This window comes from Hemiscyllium ocellatum, chromosome 17 (genome assembly GCF_020745735.1).
Source record: "Hemiscyllium ocellatum isolate sHemOce1 chromosome 17, sHemOce1.pat.X.cur, whole genome shotgun sequence".
Lineage (NCBI taxonomy): Eukaryota > Metazoa > Chordata > Chondrichthyes > Orectolobiformes > Hemiscylliidae > Hemiscyllium > Hemiscyllium ocellatum.
Window position 1 is genome coordinate 38,019,191 of NC_083417.1, and position 27,070 is coordinate 38,046,260.

Below are 27,070 nucleotides of genomic sequence, written 5' to 3' on the forward strand. Positions count from 1 at the left end.
AAAGCAGTACATTCATGTCAGTACTGGCATGATAGGCAAAGAGAAACAGAATCACAAAAATAAAATAATGAAATATGGACCTACAGAATTAATTGTTATTTTAATCAAAGTTTAGACTGGTTTTGTTTTCTTTCTGCAATTTCACATGTCTTATGTTGAAAAGACATTATATTACATGCATACAATTTGTATACAGATAATGCAAATAAATACAAGTGACTGTGTGAGAAATTGATCATGCAAAACATTTTATGTTATGCCAATGCAAGGAAGATTAGTTCAAGGTTTCAGACATCTGTCATCAAATGCATTTAAAATAGCATTCATGCAATATTCAAAATGTCACAAATTATGTTAACTTATTGAATAACGTGGAGTAACAAGTCATTGGTTTCCACTAAAATAATTTTTGAAGGAAAGTAGTAATTTTAAAATGGATCAGTATTTCATATCCTTTCTGAAATCCAGTTTTTGTTTCAAAGTAATATTTTGATCTTGTGAATGATGATTATTGTGTTTGTTCTCTTCCTTTTTAAGTTTTGCATTACATACTAGTATTCACAAATAAACACATGCATTTCCTAATTTTCCAGCTTTGCACATAAAATATGGAAAAGAGAAATTAGTTCAGCCCACCAGGACCAATGTCTTTATTTTTAAAATTTAATCGTTTATTTTCATAAACAAATGATTCCTGATAACAATTTTGGTGATTTATTCTGTAAGAAATATGTGTTAATCAATTAGATTCTTCACTCTTACAAGTGTTCAATCATTGTAATGAGAAAGTGGAGTTGAGGCCTGAAATCATCCACAATTGTATTCAATGATGAAGCTTGCTCAGTGGGCCATATGTGCATCTTCTTGTGGAAGACTGGCAACATCACATCGTTTGGATATGTCATTGTTATTGTGTGAGACAGCTCCTTGATGCATGATCTGCTATAAATGCTGTTGGATGCGAATCTTATCAGATCGAGTGGATCGGTTGGAGAGACAGACAGAAGCGATGAGGAATTTGCAACAGTATGTGATGGATGGCAGTTATAGGAAGGGGGGGGGGGAAGTCTCCGATACAGTCACATAGATGGGTTAACTCCAGGAAGGGTAAGAGAGATAGGCAGCTAGTGCAGGAGTCTTTTGTGGATATACCCATTTCAAATAGGTATGCTGTTTTGGAAAATGTGGGGGGTGATGGATTCTCAGGGGAATGTAGCACGAACAGCCAAGTTTCTGGTATTGAGACTGGCTCTAATGCAAAGAAGGATACGTTGGCTTCCAAGAGATTAATTGTGTTAGGGGATTCTGTAGTCAGAGGTACAGACTGACATTTCTGTGGCCAGCAGAGAAAAAGCGGAATGGTGTGTTGTTTCCCTGGTGCCAGGATCAAGGATGTCTCGGAGACTGTGCAAAATGTCCTCACGAAGGAGAGGGGCCAGCAGGAGGTCATTGTCCACATTGGAACCAACGACATAGAAAGGGAAAAGGTTAAGATTCTGAAGGGAGATTACAGAGAGTTAGGCAGAAATTTAAAAAGGCGGTCCTCAAGGGTAGTAATATCTGGATTACTCTCAGCGCTACAAGCCAGTGAGGGCAGGAATAGGAGGCTAGAGCAGATGAATGCATGGCTGAGGAGCTGGTGTATGGGAGAAGGATTCACATTTTTGGATCATTGGAATCTCCACTGGGGTAGAAGTGACCTGTACAAGAAGGATGGATTGCACCTAAATTGGAAGGGGACTAATATACTGGCAGGGAAATTTGCTAGAACTGCTTGCAAGGATTTAAATTAGTAAGGTGTGTGTACGTGTGTGGGTGGGGGGGAGGGAACCCAGTGAGATAGTGAGGACAGAGATCGACCTGAGATGGGTACAGCTGAGAACAGAAGTAAGTCAAACAAACAGTCAGGGCAGGCAGGGACAAGATGGGACTAATAAATTAAACTGCAATGCAAGGGGCCGAACAGGGAAGGCAGATGAACTCAGGGCATGGTGAGCAACATGGGACTGGCATATCATAGCAATTACAGAAACATGGCTCAGGGATGGACAGGACTGGCAGCTTAATGTTCCAGGATACAAATGATTAGATTACAGTGTGGAAACAGGCCCTTCGGCCCAACAAGTCCACACCGACCCGCCGAAGCGCAACCCACCCATACCCCTACATTTACCCCTTACATAACACTACGGGCAATTTAGCATGGCCAATTCACCTAACCCGCATATCTTTGGACTGTGGGAGGAAACCGGAGCACCCAGAGGAAACCCAAGCAGACACGGGGAGAACGTGCAAACTCCACACAGTCAGTCGCCTGAGTCGGGAATTGAACCCGGGTCTCAGGCGCTGTGAGGCAGCAGTGCTAACCACTGTGCCACCGTGCCGCCCACAAATGCTACAGGAAGGATAGAAAGGGAGGCAAGAGAAGAGGAGGAGTGGCATTTTTGATAAGGGATAGCATTACAGCTGTGCTGAGGGAGGATATTCCTGGAAATACATGCAGGGAAGACATTTTGATGGAACTGAGAAATAAGAAAGGGATGATCACCTTATTGGGATTGTATTATAGACCCCCCAATAATCAAGAGGGAAATTGAGAAACAAACTTGTAAGGAGATCTCAGCTATCTGTAAGAATAATAGGGTAGTTATGGTAGGGGATTTTAACTTTCCAAACATCGACTGGGACTGCCATAGTGTTAAAGGTTTAGATGGAGAGGAATTTCTTGAGTGTATACAAGAAAATTTCTGATTCAATATGTGGATGTATCTACTAGAGAAGATGCAAAACTTGACCTACTCTTGGGAAATAAGGCAGGGCAGATGACTGAGGTGTCAGTGGGGGAGCACTTTGGGGCCAGCGACCATAATTCTATTCGTTTTAAAATAGAGATGGAAAAGATAGGCTAAATCTAAAAGTTCAAGTTCTAAATTGGAGAAAGGCAAGAACTTTCGAAAGCAGATGTTCGCAGGTAAAGGGACGGCTGAAAATGGAAGCCTTCAGAAATGAGATAACAAGAATCCAGAGAAAGTACATTCTTGTTAGGGTGAAAGGGAAGGCTGGTAGGTATAGGGAATGCTGGATGACTAAAGAAATTGAGAGGTTGGTTAAGAAAAAGAAGGAAGCATATGTCAGGTATAGACAGGATAGATTGAGTGAATCCTTAGAAGAGTACAAAGAAAGTAGGAGTATATTTAAGAGGGAAATCAGGAGGGCAAAACGGGGACATGAGATAGCTTTGGCAAATAGAATTAAGGAGAATCCAAATGGTTTTTAACAAATATATTAAGGACAAAACGGTAACTAAGGAGTGAATAAGGCCCCTCAAAGATCAGCAAGGCGGCCTTTGTGTGGAGTTGAAAAATGTGATGCTGGAAAAACATAGCAGGCCAGGCAGCATCCAAGGAGCAGGAGAACCGACATTTCAGGCATAAGCCCTTCTTCAGGAATGAGGCTGATGTGCCAAGTGGGCTGAGGTAAAAGGTAGGGGGGAGAGAATTTGGGGGAGGGGCACTGGGAATGCGATAGATGGAAGGGGGTGAGGGTGATAGACCAGGGAGGGGGTGGGGGCGGAGAGGTCGGGAAGAAGATTGCAGGTCAAGAAGGCGCTGCTGAGTCTGAGGGTTGGGATTGAGAAAAGTTGGGGGGGAGGGGAAATGAGGAAGCTGGAGACATCTGTATCCATCCCTTGTGGTTGGAGGGTTCCTAGGCGGAAGATGAGTCGCTCTTCCTCCAGGCGTCGTGTTGCCACGGTCTGGCGATGGAGGAGGCCAAGGACCTGCATGTCCTTGGCGGAGTGGGAGGGGGAATTAAAGTGTTCAGCCACGGGGCGGTTGAGTTGGTTGGTGCACCTCTGGGACACGCGCACCAACCAACCCAACCGCCCCGTGGCTGAACACTTTAATTCCCCCTCCCACTCCGCCAAGGACATGCAGGTCCTTGGCCTCCTCCATCGCCAGACCGTGGCAACACGACGCCTGGAGGAAGAGCGACTCATCTTCCGCCTAGGAACCCTCCAACCACAAGGGATGGATACAGATGTCTCCAGCTTCCTCATTTCCCCTCCCCCCAACTTTTCTTAGTCCCAACCCTCAGACTCAGCACTGCCTTCTTGACCTGCAATCCTCTTCCCAACCTCTCTGGCCTATCACCCTCACCTTAACCTCCTTCTACCTATCGCATTCCCAACGCTCCTCTCCCAAGTCCCTCCTCCCTACCTTTTATCTTAGCCTGCTTGGCACACCCTCCTTATTCCTGAAGAAGGGCTTATGCCCGAAACGGCGATTCTCCTTCTCCTTTGCTGCCTGACCTGCTGCGCTTTTCCAGCAACACATTTTTAAGCTCTGATCCCCAGCATCTTCAGTCCTCACTTTCTCCTACTTGAAACTTGAAAGGGTTCAGAAAAGATTTACGAGGATGTTGCCAGGTTGGAGGATCTGAGCTACAGGGAGAGGCTGGACAGGCTGGGGCTGTTTTCCCTGGAGCATCGGAGGCTGAGGGGTGATCTTAGAGGTTTACAAAATTGAGGGGCATGGATAGGATAAATAGACAAAGTCTTTTCCGTGGGGTCGGGGAGTCCAGAACTAGAGGGCATAGGTTTAGGGTGAGAGGGGAAAGATATGAAAGAGACCTAAGAGGCAACTTTTTCACGCAGAGGATAGTATGTGTATGAAATGAGCTGCCAGAGGATGTGGTGGAGGCTGGTATAATTGCAACATTTAAGAGGCATTTGGATGGGTATATGAATAAGAAGGGTTTGGAGAGATATGGGCCGAGGGCTGGCAGGTGGGACTAGTTTGGGTTGGGATGTCTGGTCGGCGTGAACGGGTTGGACCGAAGGCTCTGTTCCCATGCTGTACATCTCTATGCAAGCTCCAATATTAAAGCCTGATAAGTTATTGGAAAAGGATAAGTATATTTTTGAAGGGAGAGAGTTGAGATTTCTCCCAGCATACATTACAAATATATCTCTTCCAGTTTGTGATGACCTGATGACAATGGAATAAAGAATATAAAGAATAAACAAATAATTTAAAAATCCCTGCTTCATGATTACAAAGATATGACCCTCCCTGATGCGATTAAAGCTTGGTTCGAGCAGAATGCCAACAGAATTGTGTCATCTGCCTCTACAGCCCTCAACACACCTGTGCTGACAGTCACCATTGCAGATGTCAGATTGGTCTTCCTGGGAGTAATCGAGCACTCAGATTCTGTGCGGATCAACTGGCAGAGGTATTCACTGACATCTTAGATTAGATTACTTACAATGTGGAAACAGGCCCTTTGGCCCAACAAGTCCACACCGAACCACCGAAGCGTGACCCACCCAGACCCATTCTCCTACATTTACCCCTTCACCTAACACTACGGGAAATTTAGCATAGCCAATTCACCTAACCTGCACAATTTCAACCTCTCCCCAAGCCAAAGTCCCTACCTGCTTTAAGAAGACCACCATCATCCCGGGATCTAAGATAGCACATGTAACCTGCCTTCATGACCACTGCCCAGAGGCTCTCACCTCAATAATCATGAAGTGCTTCAAAAGACTGGTCATGGCTTACATCAACTCCAGTCTCCCAACCTGCCTCAATCCCTGACTGATGTCATAAGTTCACAGGGGATGCCATTGCCCTAGGCCTGCACTCATCCCTGGAACATCTGGACTTTAAGGACACATCAGAGTCCTGCTCACCTTCAACACCATTGTCTTCTCCAGATGGATCTTAAAACGCCAATACTTTGGTCTTGGCTCCCCTCTCTGCAACTGGATCCTTAGCTTTCTGACCCAAAGACCACAGTCCATGAAGATAGGAACTGCACCTCCTCCACCATAACACTCAACACTAGAGCATCCCAAAGGATGTGACCTCAGCCCCTTACTTTACTCACTATAAACCCATGACTGTTGCCAAATTCTGAACGAATACCATCTACAAGTTCAGTGATGACACCACCATATCTAATGACGATGAGTCAAAATAGCGAAGGGTATGTTTGCAGATGACACCACAATTGGAGGTGTAGTGGACAGCAAAGAGGTTTATCTCAGATTACAACAGGATCTGGACCAGATGGGCCAATGGGCTGAGAGGTGGCAGATGGAGTTTAATTCAGATAAATGCGAGGTACTGCATTATGGGAAAGCAAATCTTAACAGGACTTGTACACTTAATGGTAAGGTCTTCAAGAGAGCTGCTGAACAAAGAGACCTTGGATTGCAGGTTTATAGCTCCTTGAAATTGGAGTCACAGGTAGATAGGATAGTGAAGAAGGCATTTGTTATGCTTTCCTTTATTGGTCAGAGTATTGAGTATAGGAGTTGGGACGTCATGTTGCGGCTGTACAGGATATTGGTTAGGCCACCGTTGGAATTCTGGTCGTCTTCCTATTGATAAGATGTGAAACTTGAAAGGGTTCAGAAATGATTTATAAGGATGTTGCCAGGGTTGGAGGATTTGAGCTACAGGGAGAGCTGAACATGCTGGGACTGTTTTACCTGGATCGTTGGTGGCTGAGGGGTGACCCTATTGAGGTTTACAAAATTATGAAGGGCATGGATAGGGTAAATAGGCAAAGTCTTTTCCCTGGGGTCGGGGAGTCCAGAACTAGAGGGCATATGTTTAGGGTGAGAGGGGAACGATATAAGAGATCTAAGGGGCAACTTTTTCACGGAGAGGGTTGTGTGTGTATAGAATGAGCTGCCAGAGGACGTGGTGGAGGCTGGTACAATTGCAACATTTAAGAGGCATTTGGATGGGTATATGAATAGGAAGGGTTTGGAGCGGTATTGGCCGGGTTGGGATTGGGTTAGGATATCTGGTCGGGTTGGACCGAAGGGTCAGTTTCCATGCTGTACATCTCTATGACTCTGAGATAGAGGACCTTGGTGACAAGCAGTTAGAACAACCTCTCCCTCAACATAAACTAAATATGTTGGAAGGACCCCCCATCTACATCAATGGAACTGAGGATGAGCGGGTAGAGAAAATGAAGTTCCTCAGAGTGTTAATAATTGACAACCTGGCAAGGGTGACCAGGGTAGGGGACATGCTGGGTGCCGGGGTCCTGGGCTGGACGCTGCTGCAGGACATAAGAGAGCAGGGCAGTGGTAGACGTCCAGTATGTGGCCACCGCCATCCAACATCTTAAAACGTCGATGCTCGGACCCGATGTAGTGCACCAGTTGGAGGATACTCAGGTGTGCGGGGAATCCCATCCGCGCTTACCCCTGCCCAGAAGTAATTTTACATTGGCCTCAAGGTTCCATACTTCCCGCAGGGGCCTGTGCCCCACAACCTGAGCCGCCTCCGGAATTTTAATTTTGTCCCTTTTTAAGGACGTAAAAAGGCGGGCCCTGTATCGACTGCTGCTGCACACCGCCCACCTCTTCTCCCTCATCCACCGTTTGGACACGTCTTGTCGTGCCCATTTGCCACCAAGTGGTGGGGATCCCCAGTGGAGGGCTCCCAACACAGGAGTCCTCTCCTTCTCTCAGGGATCTGGGGTGGAAGGTGCTGCACGCAACGGTCCCCTGCAACCGCAGATTGCAGTGGTTCACGAACTCCCAGTCCAACTGCTTGTTCTGTGGCACTGTATAGTCCGTGGACCATGTGTATATTGGGTGTGGGTGTTTGCACTCCCTTTTTGATTTTCTTAAAAAGCTCCTCTGCTTTTGGTTGCACTTCAGTCCCACGCTCCTGATCTTTGGGCACCCGGTACGGAGGAGGGAGGGCATGTCTGAAGACCTCCTCGTGGGTCTGCTCTTGGGCCTGGCCAAAGTGGTCATAAACAGGTCCAGGCAGCGGGACGTGGAGGCGGTCGTTAAGGCTGACTGCCTGTCCCTCCTCCGCAGTTATGTTAGAGCCTGGTGTCTCTGGAGAAGGTGCACTTTATGTCTCACACCTGCACGCACACACCATGGGTGCTGGAGAAAAATAAGCACTACCGCAGTTAGGGATTTAGGCGGTAGTGTGGGGGTTAATTTTTTAAAAATTGTGCACCTTTTGTTGTTTACTGTGTCTCACACCTGCACACACACAACATGGCTGCTGGGGAAAAAATAAGCACTACTGCAGTTAGGGAGTTAGGCGATAGTGTGGGGGGAAAGAAGAACAGGTGTGCAAGAGGTTCTGTTCATTCTGCGAGAAAAAAATAATTGACAATCTATCCTGGATCTTCCAGTCAAGAAGGTACAACCATGCCTCTCCTTCCTCAGGTAGCTCAGGAAAATTGAAATGTTCACAAGAACCCTTACCAACTTCCAAAGATGCATCACTGAAAGCATAATGTCTGAGTGTATAACAGCCTGGTGTGGCAACTGCTCCAGGACTAAGAAACTACAGAGGCTGTATGCACAGCCCAGACAGAAGCCAACCTTCCATCTGAGAACTCCATTCACACAGCTCATTGCTGGGAAATGCAGTCACCATCATTGAAGACCCATTGCTCCCCAGTAATGATCGCCTACAATCTCTTTCATCAGGAGGAGATACAGAAGCTTGAACACATGCACTAGCAAGTTCATCAACAGCTCCTTCCCGGCCGTTATTAGATAAATGGATTCTCTCACCTCAAATAATGCTGATCTTGCTAATGTTGATCTTGCCTTGTGTATTCCCTGTGCAGTGTAACCTACATGATCTGTACATCACTGCTTACGATGAGCCGCCTGCATTGCTCATTGAGTGAATAATTTATTTTCACGTGGACCAAAACTAATGGTCACGCGTGTTTGCTTGGCAATTCTAATTTCAATTGTTTCCTTCAGAGAATAGCAGATATTAGGAATTACTAAAGAACAAAGTTAGCATCCTTTTATTGAATGTGTATGCTAAATTTTAATATATTTGTAGCTAAGTTTACAGCTAGTGAACTTGAAGTTTAAATCATTCAACTTGGATTACGCAGCACTTTTCTGGTAATGCACCAAACACTAAGAACGGATATTAACAGGACAATGCGTGGATTCACCACAATAACAATAACGTACACTGTAAAATGATAGTACACCAAAATTAAAAATAACACAAATTGTTGAGAAAGCTCAGCAGGTTGGACAGGTTTTGTCGAATGGTTAACATTTCGGTTCGAGTGATTCTTCCTCAGAACTGATGATACTCCGAAGTGGTTTTGAATGAGTGTATGAAGTCAGGTATGCAGCACCTGTCAGTGCTGGTGTTTTCAGCAGTCAGACACCATGTGTGTTTACCTTCCGAGTCACGTACTCTGCTGTCACCGGGCTGAACCCAGGCGCCGATTGGTCATGTGACCCACAATGACAGGCTCACATCACGTCATGAGAAGCAACCGCACCCCGTGTCGTCCCCGCCCCCATGTCACGTGGAGTGTTACGTCCACGCCCCTTGTATCACGTGTCGAGTCGCATCCCGCCCCCTGTATCACGTGCCGAGTCGCATCCCGCCCCCTGTATCACGTATTGGAGTTGCATCCCCACCCCTTGTATCACGTGTCGAGTCGCATCCCGCCCCCTGTACCACGTGCCGCAGTCCAGACCGTCCCGGAGCAAGATGGCGTCGGGCGGTGGGTCTTGCTGAGAGCGAGCGGCTTCAACGAAAAAAGGAACAGCTGCGCTTCGGGCTATTTGTGCTAATAATGCGAGTGTGAGATGTTTTCCGCTCCGACAGTGTTGATGACAAGACCTGCTCTCTCTATGCGGACGAGGAGTGAGGAGTTGTGCAGCTGCAGTTATCACATACATAAACATTTCTTTAGGACTCCCAGTTCCTGAGTGTTTATCAAACACAAGCTCGGGCTCCGGCTCCGGCTCCGGCTCTGGAGGAAATGGCAGACTCGCAGCATCGGCCCTGTGCCGCCAGCAAACCGCCGCACTCCCAGCCACTGACTCTCTCACGGCTCCGAGAAGAGCACGGAAAGGTAAAGGCCGTAAATAAGCGGCGGCGGCAGCAGCTGCAGCGGCGGCCATTGTGTTAAAATCAGGCGGAAGAACCAGGAGAAGGAGCCTGGGCTGCAGCGGGGTTTTTGTTTCAGGCTCCAGCCTGCGGGGCCCAGGTCATGTTTTGGTCAAAGTGTCACCGCCCCGTCTGCCCAGATCCGTTGTCACCTGTTTACTGGGGGCTCAGACAGACCTGCTCCTCCTCCCACCCCCCGGTGTAGCGGGCTCTGGGCCGGGTTGTGATTCAGATCCCAGTCGGTCCAGCTCGGGTAGAAATCTCCCGTTAGCGAAACGGGAGTGTTTTTTACAAGGTAGAAGAGTATCTGAGCATTTTCTAAATTGGCGAAAGGAGACAGCAGTGATTGGAAACGCGAAATTACTAGATAGCGTTCAAAAGTGTTTTTACTTAGGATTTTAAACGTGTGCATTTGCCTTTTAGGGCAGTCGTTTTCCTGAAGTCGAGTTCAAGCTATAAGCTCGGAGATTATGTATTCCTGAAAGATCCAGGGATGGCGAACACTTTTTTCATCATCAGTACACTCACTTATATATCAGATGAGGTGTATCTAGGAAATAATGAATTGGTTTAATAATTAATCTAAGTATGATCACGTTTTTATGGGCGACATTTATTTGCTGCAAAACGATTACGTTAAGCAGTGTTTTATATTTATCAGAAAAAGCAACAATAGTTGCTGCTGACCTTAAATTTGTACACAGTGCTTATAATTGTGGTTTCCTGATCTTTTTCATGTGACTTTTCATATTCTCCAAGGCAGCAAATCAGAAATTGTCAAATTGCTGAATTGATTTATTTTTAATTTTTATCTAAAATATTGGGGTGTTGTAATTAGGTAACTTAAATTATATACTTTAAAAAGTTTTTAAGGTGTAGGGTTTCTTTCAGAATGGGTACCGTTGACATTCAGCAAAAATAATGTTTGATTACTTAGTGTGGAAACAGCCCTTTGGCCCAACAAGTTTACACCGACCCGCCGAAGCGCACCCACCCAGACCCATTCCCCTATGTTTACCCCTAACACGGGGAATGGCCAATTCACCTGACCTGCACATTTTTGGATTGTGGGAGGAAACCGGAGCACCCGGAGGAAACCCGTGCAGACACTGGGAGAATGTGCAAACTCCACACAGTCAGTCGTCTGAGGTGGGAATTGAACCCAGCCAGGTCTCTGGTGCTGTGAGGCAGCAGTGCTAACCACTGTGCCACCATGCCGCCCTCCTTAATGGCTTAAAGTGGGGTTGTGGAGGTGGGATCACGGAAACAAGACCCTTCAGTCCAACTTGTCCATGCCAACCAGATATCCTAACCCAATCTAGTACAACCTGCCAGAACCTGGTCCCTGGGAACCCGTCCTGTTCATATACCCATCCACATGCCTTTGAAATGTTGCAATTATACTAGCCTTCACCACTTCCTCTGGCAGCTCATTCCATACAAGTAACACCCTCTGCGTGAAAAAAGGTTGCCCCTTTGGTCTCTTTTATATCTTTCCCTACTCGCCCTAACCTACACCCTCTAGTTCTGGACTCCCCCCACCCCAGGGAAAAGACTTTGTCTATTTATCCTATCCATGCCCCTCTTAATTTTGTAAACCTCTATAAGGTCACCCCTCAACCTCAAACTCTGCAGGGAAAACAGCCCTAGCCTATTCAACCTCTCGCTATAGCTCAAATCCTCCAACCCTGGCAACATGCTTGTAAATCTTTTCAGAACCCTTTCAAGTTTCACAACATCTTTCCGATAGGAAGGAGACCAGAATTGCACGCAATCTTTCAACTGTGGCCTAACCAGTGTCTTGTACAGCCGCAACATGACCTCCCAACTCCTGTACTCAATACTCTGATCAATAAAGGAAAGCATACCAAATGCCTTCTCCACTATCCTATCTACCTGTGACACCACTTTCATGGAGCTATGAATCTGCACTCCAAGGTCTCTTTGTTCAGCAACACTTGTGAAGACCTTACCATTAAGTGTATAAGTCCTGCTAAGATTTGCTTTCCCAAAATGCAGCACCTCACATTTATCTAAGTTTCTCTCCATCTGCCACTTCTCAGCCCATTGGCCCATCTGATCAAAATCCGGTTGTAATCAGAGGTAACCTTCTTCACTGAACACTACACCTCCAATTTTGGTGTCGTTTGCAAACTTACTAACTATACATCTGCTCACATCCAAATCATTTATATAAATTATGAAAAGTAGTGGACTCAGCACTGATCGTTGTGGCAACCCACTGATCACAGGCCTCAGGCTGAAAAACAACACTCCACCACCAATCTCAGTCTTCTACCTTTGAGCCAGTTCTGCATCCAGATGACTAGTTCTCCCTGTATTCCATGAGATGTAACCTTGCTAACCAATCTCCTATGGGAAAACCTTGTCGAATGACATATAGATCACTGGTGAGACAGTGAGGTCTGCAGATGTTAGAGATCAGATTTGCGTGTGTGTTACTGGAAAAGCGGAGCTGGGAAATCGACGTTCCAGGCCGGAGCCCTCCTTCATCTATATAGATCATGTCTACTGCTCTGCCCTCATCAATCCTGTTTGTTACTACAAAAAAACTCAAGTTTGTGAGACATGATTGCCCACGCGCAAAGCCGTGTTGACTATCCCTAATCGATTGACTTGATGCTTACGCACTATAGGGATTCTATGATTCTAAAGAGGCTCCATATGAGTAATTGTGGACTTTTTAAAAACTAGTTTTATCTCAAATCAGCATGATGTCACTTTTTCAGAATAAACTCTGAAGTATGTCATTTGTCATCCGAGGTATCCCTCCGTGCAGTCCAGTAGAATGCACTGAACTGAAGAAATGTCAAATTCCAACAGTAATTCCTGCATTCTGTGCATTTCTGGGTTTCAGACATTGCTTTTCATTTCAGAGGAGCAATGACTGTAATTACCAAGTTTGCTGCCATTGCTATTACAGAAGGACAAAACTAAAAGTTCTCCACTTGAAGTAACTTTCAAAATGAAACTGATGCGCTGATAAGACAAATAGAAATAAGTCTGATCTGATCTGATGGTTATGAGAGATATTGCTGAAAAGTAGATTGGGAACTGAATATTGAAGGTTACGTTTGCCTTGGGAAAGAACGGAGGCTCTGAAAAGGTGGCTGTATTAATCATTAGTATCAATACAATAAGGGGCGATGATCTAAGTGCAGGGAATCAGGATATTGATGTGGTTTGGGTGGAAATAAGAAATGATGAAGGCAAGAAGTAACTTTCAAGAGTGGTATGTAAAATAAAAAGCTGCCCTAACCGTAACCGCGTGGTAGTATGGAACATAAGTCAAATATTAATGTGAGCTTGCCAAAAAGATAGGGTGATAATTATAACTTACTGCAAAAACTGGAAAAGTTAGATGGGCAAAAGTAGCTGAGATGAATTTGTAGAATAAAGCAGTATATTCTGGAGAAATTCAATTGCTCTTCTGAAATATCGTATTAATCTTAATGTTAACTGTTTCTCTCTCTGTGGATGCTGCCAGACCTGGGTTTCTACAGCACTTTGTTTTTATTACAAGAGTTCCAGCTTCAGCAGTAGTTTACTTTTCTTTGAATTTTAATGTTTTGGGATAGAGAACAGCATGTTTTGGAGCCAATGCGAGAACTGTCTGGACTAGTTTTGGCATTGTGCAACAATGTGCACCGCTCCTCAGTGGAAAATAAAATTGGCATCCCAGAAATAATTGTGAATCAGTGAATGGAAATGAAGGAGGAACTCTGGAAAATTAGTCACCAGGGAAGTGGTGCTAAAAATTGGAGCTACGGGCCGACAGTTCTCCAGGACCTTATTGACTTCGTTCTAGGATCTTCAAAGGAGTGACTTGTGAAATAGCTGATACGTTAGTTTTAATTTTCCAGAGTTCCTCAGATTTAAGAAAAATAAAAGCTTATGACATCATTAGTAACACATTGATATAGCTGCAAGATTGCCTACTCAACAAGAACTAGAACATAGCCAGAAAGGATCATCAAGATATTACAAGTGTTGCGCCACAGTGCCTGCGGCCTTTAACCTTTTACAATTTATACCAACAACCTGGATGAAAGGAACTGGACGTTTGCTTGAATGGGGTAGGAAAGTGAGTTGTAGAGAAGATGTAAGGAGACTGTCAAGGAATATAGACATTTGAAATAAGTAGGTAAAGATCTTGCAAATAAATTATCTTGTAGGGAAATGTGAAATTTCCATTTTAAAAGGAAGAATAAAAAGTGTCATGTGAATTGTGAGAAGTTAAAGAGCGGAGATAGAGCGAACTGTGTGCCCTAGTACATAAGTTGCAAAACATTACTATGTAGATATAACCTAATGGGAATGTTGATTTAAAAAAAATACATATTATAAGAGAACCAGAATGCAAAATGAAGTTTGTCTTTGTTATGTGGGGAGTTGATTGGACCATCCCGGAGTACTCTGAATAATAATAGTCATCTTATTTTAAAGAAAGCAGTTCAAAGAAGGTTTACTCGACTAATATCTGGAATAGGTGAGTTGCCTGGGGAGAGGGTGGACAGGTTGCTATTGTATTTCCTGTAATTTAGAAAAGACAGAGGTAATTTGATTCAAATTAAAGATCTTGACAGGGTGGATGCATTGTTTTGTGGAAAATTCTAGAACTAGGGTTACTATTTCTAAATAATGCCTCGCTCATTTAAGACAGAGAAGGGAATTTTCTTTTGCCCATGAGAATAGGGTAGGTGGGGAGGTGAAGTAATTGGAATAGCATGGTTGTATCAAATGGTGAAACAGGCTCAAAGGGATGAGTAACCTATCCATCCTCATTCCCATGTTTATTTTCAAGTAAAATCTGGGCTAATGAAAAGTCAACCGGAATGAAGAATCTATTATATTGTCACTCAATTTGTACATGTACCGTATTGTTTCCATTTTCCTGTTTCATTTATACAAAGTGTTGATGTTGAATTATGCATCCTGACTTAAAACATCAGCCTTTAAGCCAATGTCATTGTTATGAAAAATGCTGTCAGGCTCCCCCTTGCCCCATGTTGATGCTAAATTGCTCATCATGTCCAGGTTAAGTGGATTAGTTGTGGGAAATGTACAGTTACAGGGAAAGGTTAGGAGGGTGGGACTGGATGGGATACTGATCAGAGGGTCAGGGTGGGTTTGGTGGGCTGAATGGCTTGCGTCCATGCTGTAGGGATTCTGTTATTCTATTTTCAATGACTAGCCATTTCTATATGACCAGTTAAAGCAATAGTATTCCATTTGCACTTGATTAGGTTTAAGGGAGAAGCAACCTCTCAATCTTACTGTACTTGTTCCTTTTTGCTTGGAAATTATTTAGAAAATGCAATTTTATGGAAATGTTTTCCATATTTGCTTAATTGCTTTTGGTTGCAAGGTATTAAACTGTAATTTTGATCGGTGAATTATCTACAGTCTGGACCTGAACAACCATTAGTCAAACCTCCCTGCTTGAATTCTGTGAAAATAGGCATTTTAACTAAGTTGTTCGAGGTGGATTGTGTTATTAACTAGCTAATTTGTTATTGTAATTTTTTAAAAATGTTTTGTACAATTTATTATTTTTAACATTTATGGCACTATTTTGATGTAGTGATACTGTTCGTTTTATTCTACAGCGACACTAAAAATTGGGCATTTAATGTACTTTTTTTGCAGTTCTGCATATTCATCAATATCGTTTTTAGGATGGATGAGTGGAAGGCATTTACTACTGGTGAGTTATGAGGAATATTGTATTGCTACTGATCTTGTCTTAGAAAAACCTTTTTATGAATGTATTGGATTGACACAAATAAACAAAGTGGAACAACTCTGAGGAGATCTGGGCTCCGAAGAAATAATGACTGGACGTTAAGATGGTAAGATGAAATGTGGGGAAAGGAGATTATCACTTTGGAAAAAGCAAAGCATTTTTTTCACGGTATTAATTTTTAAAATGATATTCTGATAGATTTGGTTGTTCATTTTCAAGCAGCACAAAGTTCACATGCAGTTGGGATATGATAGTGTGTTGGTCATGTCACTCATCTAGTAATCAATTGTTGTAAAAATTGATCTGGTTCTGTAATATCCATTCGGGAAGGAAATCTGTAATCCATAGCCTGTCTGATCTACATGCTATTTCAGACCCATTGCAATGTGGTTGACTTTTAACCGTCCTCTGAAACGGCTCAACAAACCAAGGTTAGTTAGGGAGGTCAATAAATTCTGACTTTGACGTTGATGCCTATATCCCAACAAAGAATAGAACAAAATATAGCAAGCAATTCAGGTAAAAGACATTTTGACCTTTATTGTAAAGGGGCTGGAGTACAGGTGCAATTTTGTTCAGGGTGAGGTCACATTTGAAGTGTTGTGCATAGTTTTGTTACCCTAATCTAAGAAAGCACATATTCACTTTAGGAACTGTGAGATTAAGTAGCTTGGAGTTTATACTCTGGAATTTAGAAGAGTGAGAGGTGATTTCATTGCAACTTATAAGATTTGTTGTAAGCTTGACAGGATAGATGTTGAGAAGTTGTTTCCCCTACCTGGAGAATCTATAAATGGAGAGCACAGCAAAGACCTAATGTTTAATCACTAAATTACAGAATTGTTATAGTGCAGAAGGGGGCTTTTCATGCTTGTGCTAACTTTTCAAATGAACATCTCATCTAGGACTAACTTTTTTTTTTCTCTCCGTAATCTACGCATTATTTCCTTTTAGTAAGCCATCTAATTTTTTTTTGAATGCTCACCACACCCTCAGGTACTTCATTCCAGACCCTAATCCCTTGATGTGCAAAGTGATTAGGGAAAGAAATCTATAATCCATAGCCAGTCTGATCTACATGTCATTCTAGACCCAATGTTTTGTGCTTAACTTTTAACTGTCCTCATTTCACCTTTGCTTTAACTAATTACTTTAAATCTTTGCGCTGTCATTTTCGATCCTTTCATGAATGAGAACTTTTTTTCCCTATTTATTCTATCCAGACCCCTCATGATTTAATAAACGCTTGAATTAAATCTCCCCTCAGCTTTCTCTTCCAAGGTATAACTGTGTCAATTTTTTCTATACATCTCCATTTCTGAAATGCTTCTCCCTAGAATCATTATTTTAAACTTGTTTTGCCCTCCGTCCAGTAGGTTTACATTCTTCTGAAAGTGGTGGCTAGAACTTGATGCAGTACTTTAGCTGAGGAGAGTACCCTTCACATCAAGGCTTAAGTTTCCTCTCAAGAATCCCGAGCAAAAAATACATTCAGTGAGAGTGAATGGAATTCATTAGAAAAATTATTCAACAAATGGAGTCATTTCTGACACCAAGGAAGATGATTGGGATTGATGGAAGCTCTATTCATTGAAGCCGAAAGAACATCAATGTAGTGGTTCTTTAGAGAAGCATGTTTGGCATTCCCACCATCAGCTGCATCCTTTCATTTATGATAAGGTCAGTTGTGGGACAGTTTCTTCAAGTGTCCAGATGATTTCAAAATAGTTTTAATAATTAACCATCTCAATTCCCTTGACAGCAAGTCTTGAATAACATCCAGTGACACAACTGGCAGACAGTGACCATTTCAAACCAAATCTTCTGACTCCTAAAACAAGTCTCCAACCTGGAGTGTTGAGCTTCCCTTATGGGAAAGTGCTTTTGTGTATGCTCTTTAGTGTTTGTATTTCCCTCCCACCACCATCCCGCTTTCACAGGTCTACAACCTTATGCCCATCACCACTGCCAACTTCTCTTTCTCTGGCAGTTCTCATCAAGGAGTGTCTCAGCACTTTTTCAGTCTTGTAATGAGGTCTCTTTGGAAATGTTCGGGGAAACAATGATCTCAGGTGGAAAGTCAATAACTAAAACTATTGGTAACTGCTTCACCAGTCAAACGAATTGCATTACATTGTAGTCTTTTGTAATTTTGGATATCCTGTTGTGAAACCCCTGGCTCATTTTGCAGGAGCTCATTGAAGTTCACATGTAACACTTGCAAGCCTTTACAGAAGTTCAGTTGTGCATAGTTTTGGTCCTAATTACTGGCGTGAAGAATGGCAAGATACAAAATAACAAATCAAAAGCAATGTTGAGCATTACTTAGCAAGCAACCTGTAAACGGTAGAAATAACAGCTTTCATTAATGTCTTAAAATGTTAACCCCACAGGTAGTCAATTCTCCAAGAGATTTCAGACTCAAGACATTCTGGATGATATACACTTATCAGTTAGCAGTTCCCTTCTCTGTGGTCTTTTAGAAATTGCTTTAATACCTGTATATAGTTTGTTCCTTCCTTGAAATTGTTCATCGCTATCCCTGTTACCCTGAAGGTTTAACTGTTAAGCTGGAATGGTCACCAACCAGTTGCTTTAGTATTGATTGTTATGCAGTTTTTTGAATGATTAAGTTGAAGTGCCTTTAGATCCTCTTATTGTATGTGTTGTTTAGTTATGTTTTCCCACTCAACCTCATAAGTTAATGAGTGATGCAGTTCTGACCTTTGTCCATCTAACCCAGCAGGATATAGATAGGTTAGGCAACTTAATCCATTATTGATTTCTCTTCTGCTTTTAATGTTAAAACAGAAATGCTTGATATTAATCCTACTCTCCTACTTTGGATCATGAGTTCTTTCACAATAGGATCCAACAGGAGTATAATTTACTCAAAACTTGTGTTTACAGACACTGGATCTCCTGAAGGGCTATGTACTGTCACTTTTTTCATCCTGCATATGAGTAATTAATTGACGATCAGATTACTTGAAGTATGTTGTATGCTGATTTTGGGTGTCATCAGGAATAAAAAATAAACACAGATGAAGTTTGTAAAATAATGCAGTATGGATTCTTTGAAAATCAAAAAAAAATGAAAGAACTAAATTTAGATTTTAGAAAAAAGCCAGTTATTTATATACATTAGAATAGGCGAAAGTGAGGACCACAGATACTGGAAATTAGAACAGTGTGTGTGGTGCTGGAAAAACACAGCAGGTCAGGCAGCATCTGAGGAGCAGGAAAATCAAAGTTTTGGGAAATTTAAGGACTTTTGCCCAAAAAGTTGATTTTCTAGCACCACACTCTGGAACTTACAATAGCTAACTACAGCAATCCATGTGTCAACATGGATGATAAATGACGCATACATTTGTATAGGAAGTGACTGTCTGTTGAGAATGCTGTCTGTTTCAGAAGCTATGCTGCACGCTGCTGCCTGAGGAAAGCAGAATCTAAGGCTACATTACTACTAAAACAGGCACAAAGTATATTTGAGTTGATCTTCCTTTGCTGAATCAACTTTGATCAAAACTCTTGGAGAGAAGAGGGCATAAATAATGGGAATCACCAATTGTCCCAATAGCACTGTTCGAGTTCATGGTAAAAGCTACAATCCTTCAAATGTAGGACAAACTGTCATGAAGTCATTTGTGCCCTTCAGCATTTTTAACAGAAGCAGATGTTCATAGCATGGACTCATTGATAAATGACTCAGTTCAACACATTATATGTTTGATTTTTTTTGATCGTGTATTATTTTCTCCATTGTTATTTCTTTATACAAAACTAACAACGAGAAATTTCTGTATGGAATTTTCTGTTGAGGCTACAAAGTGGAAGAAGTGTGTGTTTTGAGGAAGCAGTCCATCATCACTCCCTACTTCCATTGGGTACACGTTTCTCCCCTTCATCAATCATAACATCAGATGATTGTCGAAAAGTACGTTCATCAGTTTTTGGAGAATTTTTTAACAGACTATCAGCAGTAAGACCAGTTGATTTTTTTTCCCTCTATCAGTGTTGCCAGGGCAAATCTTTTGGAAAAGTGAAGATTGCCGATCTGGAGATCAAGTCAGAGTCCTGTGGTGGGAAAGCACAACTGGTCAGGCAGCATCTCAGGAGCAGGATTTCCCCTTCCCCCATCTTATCGCAGATCTAACCTTCCAACTGAGTACCACTCTCTTGAACTGTCCTACCTGTCCATTTTCTGTCCCACCTATCTGCTTCACCCTCCTCTCCGTCCTATCACCTTCACCCTGACCTTCATCTATTTTCCCAGCTATTTTCTCTCCAGCCCTACCCCCTCCCATTTATCTCTCTCCCTTTGGACCACAAGCCTCATTACTGATGAAGGGTTTCTGCTTGAAACGTTAATTCTTCTGCTCCTTGAATGCTGCCCTGACCGGCTGTGCTTTTTCAGCACCACAAATCTTCTGGAGTCTTGTGATTGCCCTGGGATGTCTCTCTTTGACCAGATTACCTTCTATCCTGCATTTTTCCTGTAACTTGTAGAGAACTTGCACCTGCCTTACTGTTGCTGATCATACTGGCTGCAGCTTTTTGTCTCTGTGAGGTGCCTCTTTTTTTTTTAATATAAGAACTTGAGAGACAAAAAGTCTGACAACATTTAGCGCTCTTGATCCTTCCGTTGTTTTCCAGTGTGAAAAATTTGCACTTTGCTAGTAACTCTCCATTTGTTCTTTCTTGCTACTGCTACCGCTACCCCTGACTCCCAAACTGTCAGAATTTAAAGTAGATGATGTCACCTTGTCCTTCCCTTTTATCTTGGATTAAATAGACAGCTACAAACACTATCTTTTAAAACATCACATTTGTACCATTCTTCCCATGTTATAAAATTGTTTTCTGTCTAATTCAAGATTAATTTATGGGCAATTGAGAAAGGGATTGGAATGCCAAAAGTTGTTCAAGGTTTTTGAGTTTCTAGTCAGAACGATGGATCTGATGCTATAGGAAATAAATGATATATTTCAGTGTAGCAATAGAATAGAAACCAATTTTAAGGATGTAAAAGTTGAAATACTTTTTATTCTCAATGCTGAATGTACACTTTTTAAATTATTTTCAAATTGCAATTTAACAACAAAACTTTGCGATTTCCTTACTTCTGCAGTAAAACCTGCACACAGGGATCACATCTGAAACACACACCCACACCAGAGAAGTTGCATTAGGACCTTGTTCAAAAGGGCTACAACACACTACACTATCCCTGACCTCAACGAAAATAAGAACACATCTCTAGAGTCTTCACCAAGAATGGATAGTCCCGCAACTTCAGATGCCTCGCAAACAGACAATGTGACGAGGACAATAGTAACCATGCTGCCATATATAAAAACATCTCAGAACTAACAGCCAGATGTCCCCAACCACTCAGATTCATGACGGTCCATAAACCAACAGCCACGCTCAGACAACAACTCACCAGAACAAAAGACCATATCCCATCATGTGCAAGACGAACATTCATTTACAGGATTCTATGCACTGACTGCATGAAACACCATATAGGACAAACAGGCAGACAATTAGCAATCCACATACACAAACACCAACTAGCCACTAAGTGCCATGACCAGCTGTCCATAGTAGCCATACACACAGATGACACGAATCACAAATTTGACTTGCACAACACAATGATAATAGTACAAGCTAAACATAGGACAGCCAGAGAATTTCTAGAAGCATGGCACTCATCCACAGGCTCCGTTAACAACCTCAGACCTAAACCCAATAGCTATGACAATGAACTCCCGCCAACCAGAAGCAGCAGGATTGGAACCAAATAAATTCCAGAAGAGAGAGTACAGCACTTCACAGGAGGATCCAAAGCACTGGACATGTCACCTAGATGTCTGCAAATCAACTTCCCAGGTCCATGAACATAGCCACAATCATGTAAATGCTAATGGCTTTGAATTTGGCAGTTTGTACTGTCGAAAGTTAAAAATAGTCATTCTTCTGTGTCCACAAGGTTCCATTCCACATCAATTGAGACATTGCTCCAAGCATTAAACTATTATCATCAAAGATCCCTGTTGAACCATTTTCCAATGCTGTCAAATATGGAGGTTTCGTTTTACGCCTCTTTTCCTATGCAGCTGTCACTATGGTCATTAACAAAATCCTTACTTTCCTTTTTCTCCCTGATTAAAATCCCTCTGGACTTCTCACTTGACCTATATATTGTCAATGATTTTGACACTGTGGGAAAGAAAGGGTTTGGCTATCTACTGAAAAACATGTAGGATTTTTAATTCTTCAGCGTGACAGCTGACTGAATGCAGATATTTTTGCGACATTCATTGTTAGATTCAGAGTCATACAACATGGAAATAGATCCTCAGTCCAAATCATCCATACTGATCCGATATACTGGTCTGAATTAGTCCCATTTGCCAGCATTTGGCTTATATCGCTCTAAATACTTCCTAATCGTATAAGCCACCAGTTGTCTTTTTGAATGTTGTAATTGTACCAACCTCCACCACTTGCTCTGGCAGCTCATTCCGTCTGTGTACCACTCTGTGAAAACATTACCACTCGGGTTCCTTTTAAATCTTTCTCCTCTCATCTTTAGCCATGCCCTTTACTTGTGAACTCTCCCACCCTGGGGAAAAAAGGCCTATCTGTGCCCCTTATGATTTTATGAATCTTGATAAGGCCACCCCTCATTCTCTAATGCTCCAGGAGAAAGAAACACCAATCTATTCAGTCTCTCCCTATAATTCAAACCCTCTAGTCCAGGCAACATCCTTGTGGATATTTTCTGAACTCTCCATTTTAACAACATCCTTCCTGTAGAAGGGTCACCAAATAGGTGGAACATAAAACAATCGCCATCACTGTTTGATAAGGAGTGGTGTGTTATCCTCTTGAGCTACTATAGTCTGTGTGGTGAAATTGTCTACACAATCTATTGGATGGGGAACTTTAGAATTTTGATTCAAAATTGCATGTTTATGTCAGGATGGTATATGATTGAGAACGGTATGTGGAAATGATAGTCATAGACTCACAGAGATGTACAGCATGGAAATGGACGCTTCAATCCAACTCACCCAGGCTGACCAGATATCCTAAATTAATCTAGTCCCATTTGCTAGCTTTTGACCCATATCGCTCTAAACTCTTCTTATGGATCTACCCATCCAGGTGCCTTTTAAATGTTGTAATTGTACCCAACTCCTCCACTGGGTCCCTCTTAAATCTTTCCCCTCTCCCCTATGCTGTCTAGTTTTGGACTCTCTTACCTTGGGGACAAAACCCTGGCTATCCATGTCCCTCATGTTTTTATAAACTTCTATAAAGTCACGCCTTGGCCTCCAACAATCTAGGGAAAATAGTTACAGCATATTCAGCCTTTCCCTATAGCTTAAATCCTCCAACCCTGGAAACATCCTTATAAATTTTGTCTGAATACTTTCAAGTTTCACAACTTTGCTATAACAGGGAGACCAGAACTGAATGCAATATTTCAAAAAATGGCCTAACCAATGTTCCCCATACAGCTGCAACATGACCTCCTAACTCCTATACTCAATGCCCTGACAAATAAAGACAAGGGTACTAAACACCAGCTTCACTATCCTGTCTACTGTGTTCTCATGCCTGCTGCCTTTGCCCTTCTCTTTAGTGGATGTTGTGAATTTGGAAGATGCAATAGAAATTCACCTTCACTGCTTCATGTGATTCCTGAAGATGAGCAAAAGTTCGATTCTGGCCACAGTAAGATTTCTATAATTTGTCTTAGTTCTTATGAAAGAGTTAGGGAAAGGACAAGAAAATAGCCCACCGACACTGGGTATCTAGCCTTCAGCTAATTAATCCTGGGATGAATCACTGAACATTGTACTAACCACAAAGTTGCATCTTTAGGACAATTGTGTGCAGGATAGGGTGAAGAAGGGAAACACAATTTTATTGCTGAAGTAGGTTTTAAAATTACTGTTACTATTAATTGCAAAATGGGTGGTCCTGCATTGTTTTCTCTACAAATTTTATTTTAGTCACCTGCATTTAATCTATCTACAAAATCAATAAAAACCTGAATGTACTTAATTTTAATGTCAGTTCATTTTATCCTCTTATGATGCTTGATTTAAATTTCATTCAAGTTACTTATTTCAAAATGATTCAGTGAAATGTAGACTATATATTTATCTCCATTTTATTTGGTCGCATACAGTTGATGGTTTGGTGACTTGGAATATTTGTACATTGAATTGTGGGATACATGTGTGTCTCCCAACTCTGTACTTAATTCCCATTCTGCTCTATTGCTTTGTGGTACTGAACACAGGTCAGCTGTTGCTGCAGTAAAGAAGGAATACTGCTAATTCACAAGCCGAAGGAAACTGTGGTGGCAACTTGGAAGTATGTTACTTGCCTCTTCCTCTGTGGACAGAAAAGAGGTATAGAGAACTAGGGGGCAAAATAACGTCAAAGATCAAAATAACTTTACAAGTCAAATCCCTGTCAAATCTCATATCTAATCAATGAAAGCATTTGCTTATTTTAAGTTTAGGACCCTTCCCTCTGCCCTTCAAAATAATAAATGATAAATTTCAAAGAGAAAGTTAAGTATTAAATCTGTAAACTTTGGCACTATCAATCTTTTCAAAACTCAATTTGCTTTGTTTTTACCTATGTAATCTCAGCATCGTTTCATGAATGTCAAAATTAACAGTACCTGTTGAAATCATACACTGAAGATCTAAACTTCCATTTGTTGTTTTTCCTATATTCTAATTTTAATTCAATTAGGTCTTCTATTCAGGGAAGCAAGAGTGAAATAAAGATATCATTTTTTTTCCTGATCTCAAGAAGTCCTAAAATGCTTTACTACATTTGTTTTTGAAGCCTTGTAGGATAGACTGGAACCAAATTATGTATAGCAAAGCCTTACAAACACAATTGAAATAAATGACCTGATCAATTGATCTCGGTGCTGGTTGAAAAATAATTGCTGGCCAATACATTGGGCATGCTACTCTGATCTTCAGATCTTCATTATCCAGAGCAGCATCTATACATTTATTCAGTTTTATTTTCTGTTAGAACATCCCTGTGCAAATGAATTAAATAACCACTGTATAAAGATGTCAGTGTACAGAAGCACAAATATATAAATTGTCAATGTGTATATATTCCACTTCTGTTTCTTTTAGCTTATTCTTTCATAAACCTGGACAATTTTTTAAAATCCAACTTAATTTTTCAAGCAACTAGGTACAAAAGAAAATTCTGATCAGAAAATGCCATTTAATGTTCAGCCCTTGTCAACCACTCTTTGCTCTTGTGCAAGGTTTGTGAAGATTTGTAGCTCAGGTTGAGGTTTAGGGTGTAGGTTTGCTCGCTGAGCTGTAGGTTTGATCCATTTGCACTCCGACAACAGCTTCGCTTCACTTGGAGGTTGCCACTGATGATATTACCTAGCCAGGTAATGAAACGTCTGGATATCAAATCTACAGCTCAGTGAGCAAACCTACACCCTCTTTCCTCTTGTCTTGGATCATAGGAAGTAGTATTGGTATACCAATTTCACTATTTAAACTGTAGATCCAAATAATTGCAAACACAGAACAAGTTATATGTAAGATTTATATTTGGACTATTGCTCAATGTGAATGTTTGTCAATTTACATTTTCTTTTGCCTGCAGACCATTTCATAGTGGAAAATAAATGTGAAATGAAATGAGAATTAATTGAGTGGAGAACTTGGACACCAGGAGAGAAACTCTGCCATATAGCGGCCTATTTATATTTGCTGCCAGTTGCAATTTGTTTTCACAGATGGGAAGCAAAACTGTTTCACAAGGTGATGTATGTTCTGTGCCTCCAGACCTTTTTGCATTATTGCATTGGCTCTGGCAGGGGACTATAAAATAAATAGATTAGACTGAACAAAAGAGAAGTTTGTTTTGGATGTTTTGCTTTTGCTTTGAAGCTTACCCCATCACACTTCTAATCCAAATCTGAAACCCTCTTGGTTGGTGCAGGTAGTCAGCTTGCAACAATTCACCGTAGTCAAATTGGCATAACCAGCACCTGTTGCTGCCACCTCTGTATGTGTTAGCAGAACAAAAGGCCATTGAATGATCAACAGCTGTTATGTTGGTTCTGAACTATCCAGGGGGCCAAGTTTAGGGTTTCTGTGTAAGAGTGCAAATGATTCTAAGAATTAGAATAATGTAAGTGACAGATGTGTTATGTTATGTTCTGTTCTGATAGAAATAGAGAAGCTGGCATTGCTGTTTGTTTGTATTTCTAAAGGAGTTCTTTTTTCATTTTGGTTCAGTGTTCGAGTGCAAAATCAGTGTAGAGATAGTTGTATAAAGGGTGATGAAACTACTTCAATTACGTTTGATGAACTGTTACCGACCTTGGATCTTGGAATTGAGTCTTGTATAAAAGCAATTAATTTGGCTATAGCAAGTTCAAAGCATAAAGTATTTCATATTTGTCCGGTCTTTTGAACTGTTCGAACCTATTGAAATAATTATGGAGGATGTTTAGCATTTTTTACCATTTATAGTGCAAGTTTCATGGTTTAACCCTTAAGTATTTCAACTGTTGTGGTACAGTAATAATTCTATTGATTTCATGTTTACGATTTGAATCATGTTACAAATGACTTGTATTGTGGTGGGTGAACAAATCATAAGGATCATAATTGTTAGATTTAAAAACACAAGCTTAAATAATGTCATAAAATAGAAGAATGTGGATTTCGGTGTTAAATTTGGAAATTTCATTTAACTGTCTGTTATTGGTGAACATTCTATATGTCTCTGCCCAAAATCTGCTGAGATGATGTTCCAGTTCAGGAGAAGCTTCAATTTTACTCATTGTAGGTAACTCACCCACTGCCAACCTATCCACAAACTTCATCCGCTCAGTGGATGTTTGAATCCATTTAAAGAAAATACTAGTTGTTATAAAAAGACCTGAATTGATACTCTTAACAGGTCTCAAGATGGTGCATAGAATTGGGAAAAAAATAATTTAAGACCAGCTCAGAATTTCAGCTTGGTCAAAGAAAATGCAAAGCTAGAAACAACTATCTATTAGGTACTTCTGAGGTGGCTTGATCAATGGCTTCAAACATACCAAAACCACAGGCTTTGGTCTTCCTAACAAAAGGAAAATGTCCTAGACAAGTATTGATAGTGGAGTGAGAGATAGGTCATCGGTATTGAGAAAGGAGGATAAAGTTACTCGTGAGAGTCAGTAAAGAAAATGCACCACAGCCAGAAATGTTCCTCCTCATTCTATTGTCCCTTCTCCTGCGGAAGAAGGACCAATTTTAAGTCTCACCTGCTGCAGAGCTATGAC

At 41.6% G+C, this 27,070-nt stretch overlaps 1 protein-coding gene across 1 annotated transcript in view; it reads left to right on the top strand.

Moving 5' to 3' along the window:
- Nucleotides 1-9,502: 9,502 nt before the first annotated feature.
- The window catches only part of zgc:162297 (uncharacterized protein LOC555865 homolog), a 50,880-nt gene continuing 33,312 nt past the window's right edge, over nt 9,503-27,070 (top strand). The window contains exons 1-2 of the mRNA XM_060838089.1: nt 9,503-9,900; nt 15,606-15,663. Coding sequence (XP_060694072.1) covers nt 9,808-9,900; nt 15,606-15,663 — 151 coding nt within the window. The 5' untranslated portion in view covers nt 9,503-9,807. The remainder of the gene's footprint in view (nt 9,901-15,605; nt 15,664-27,070) is intronic.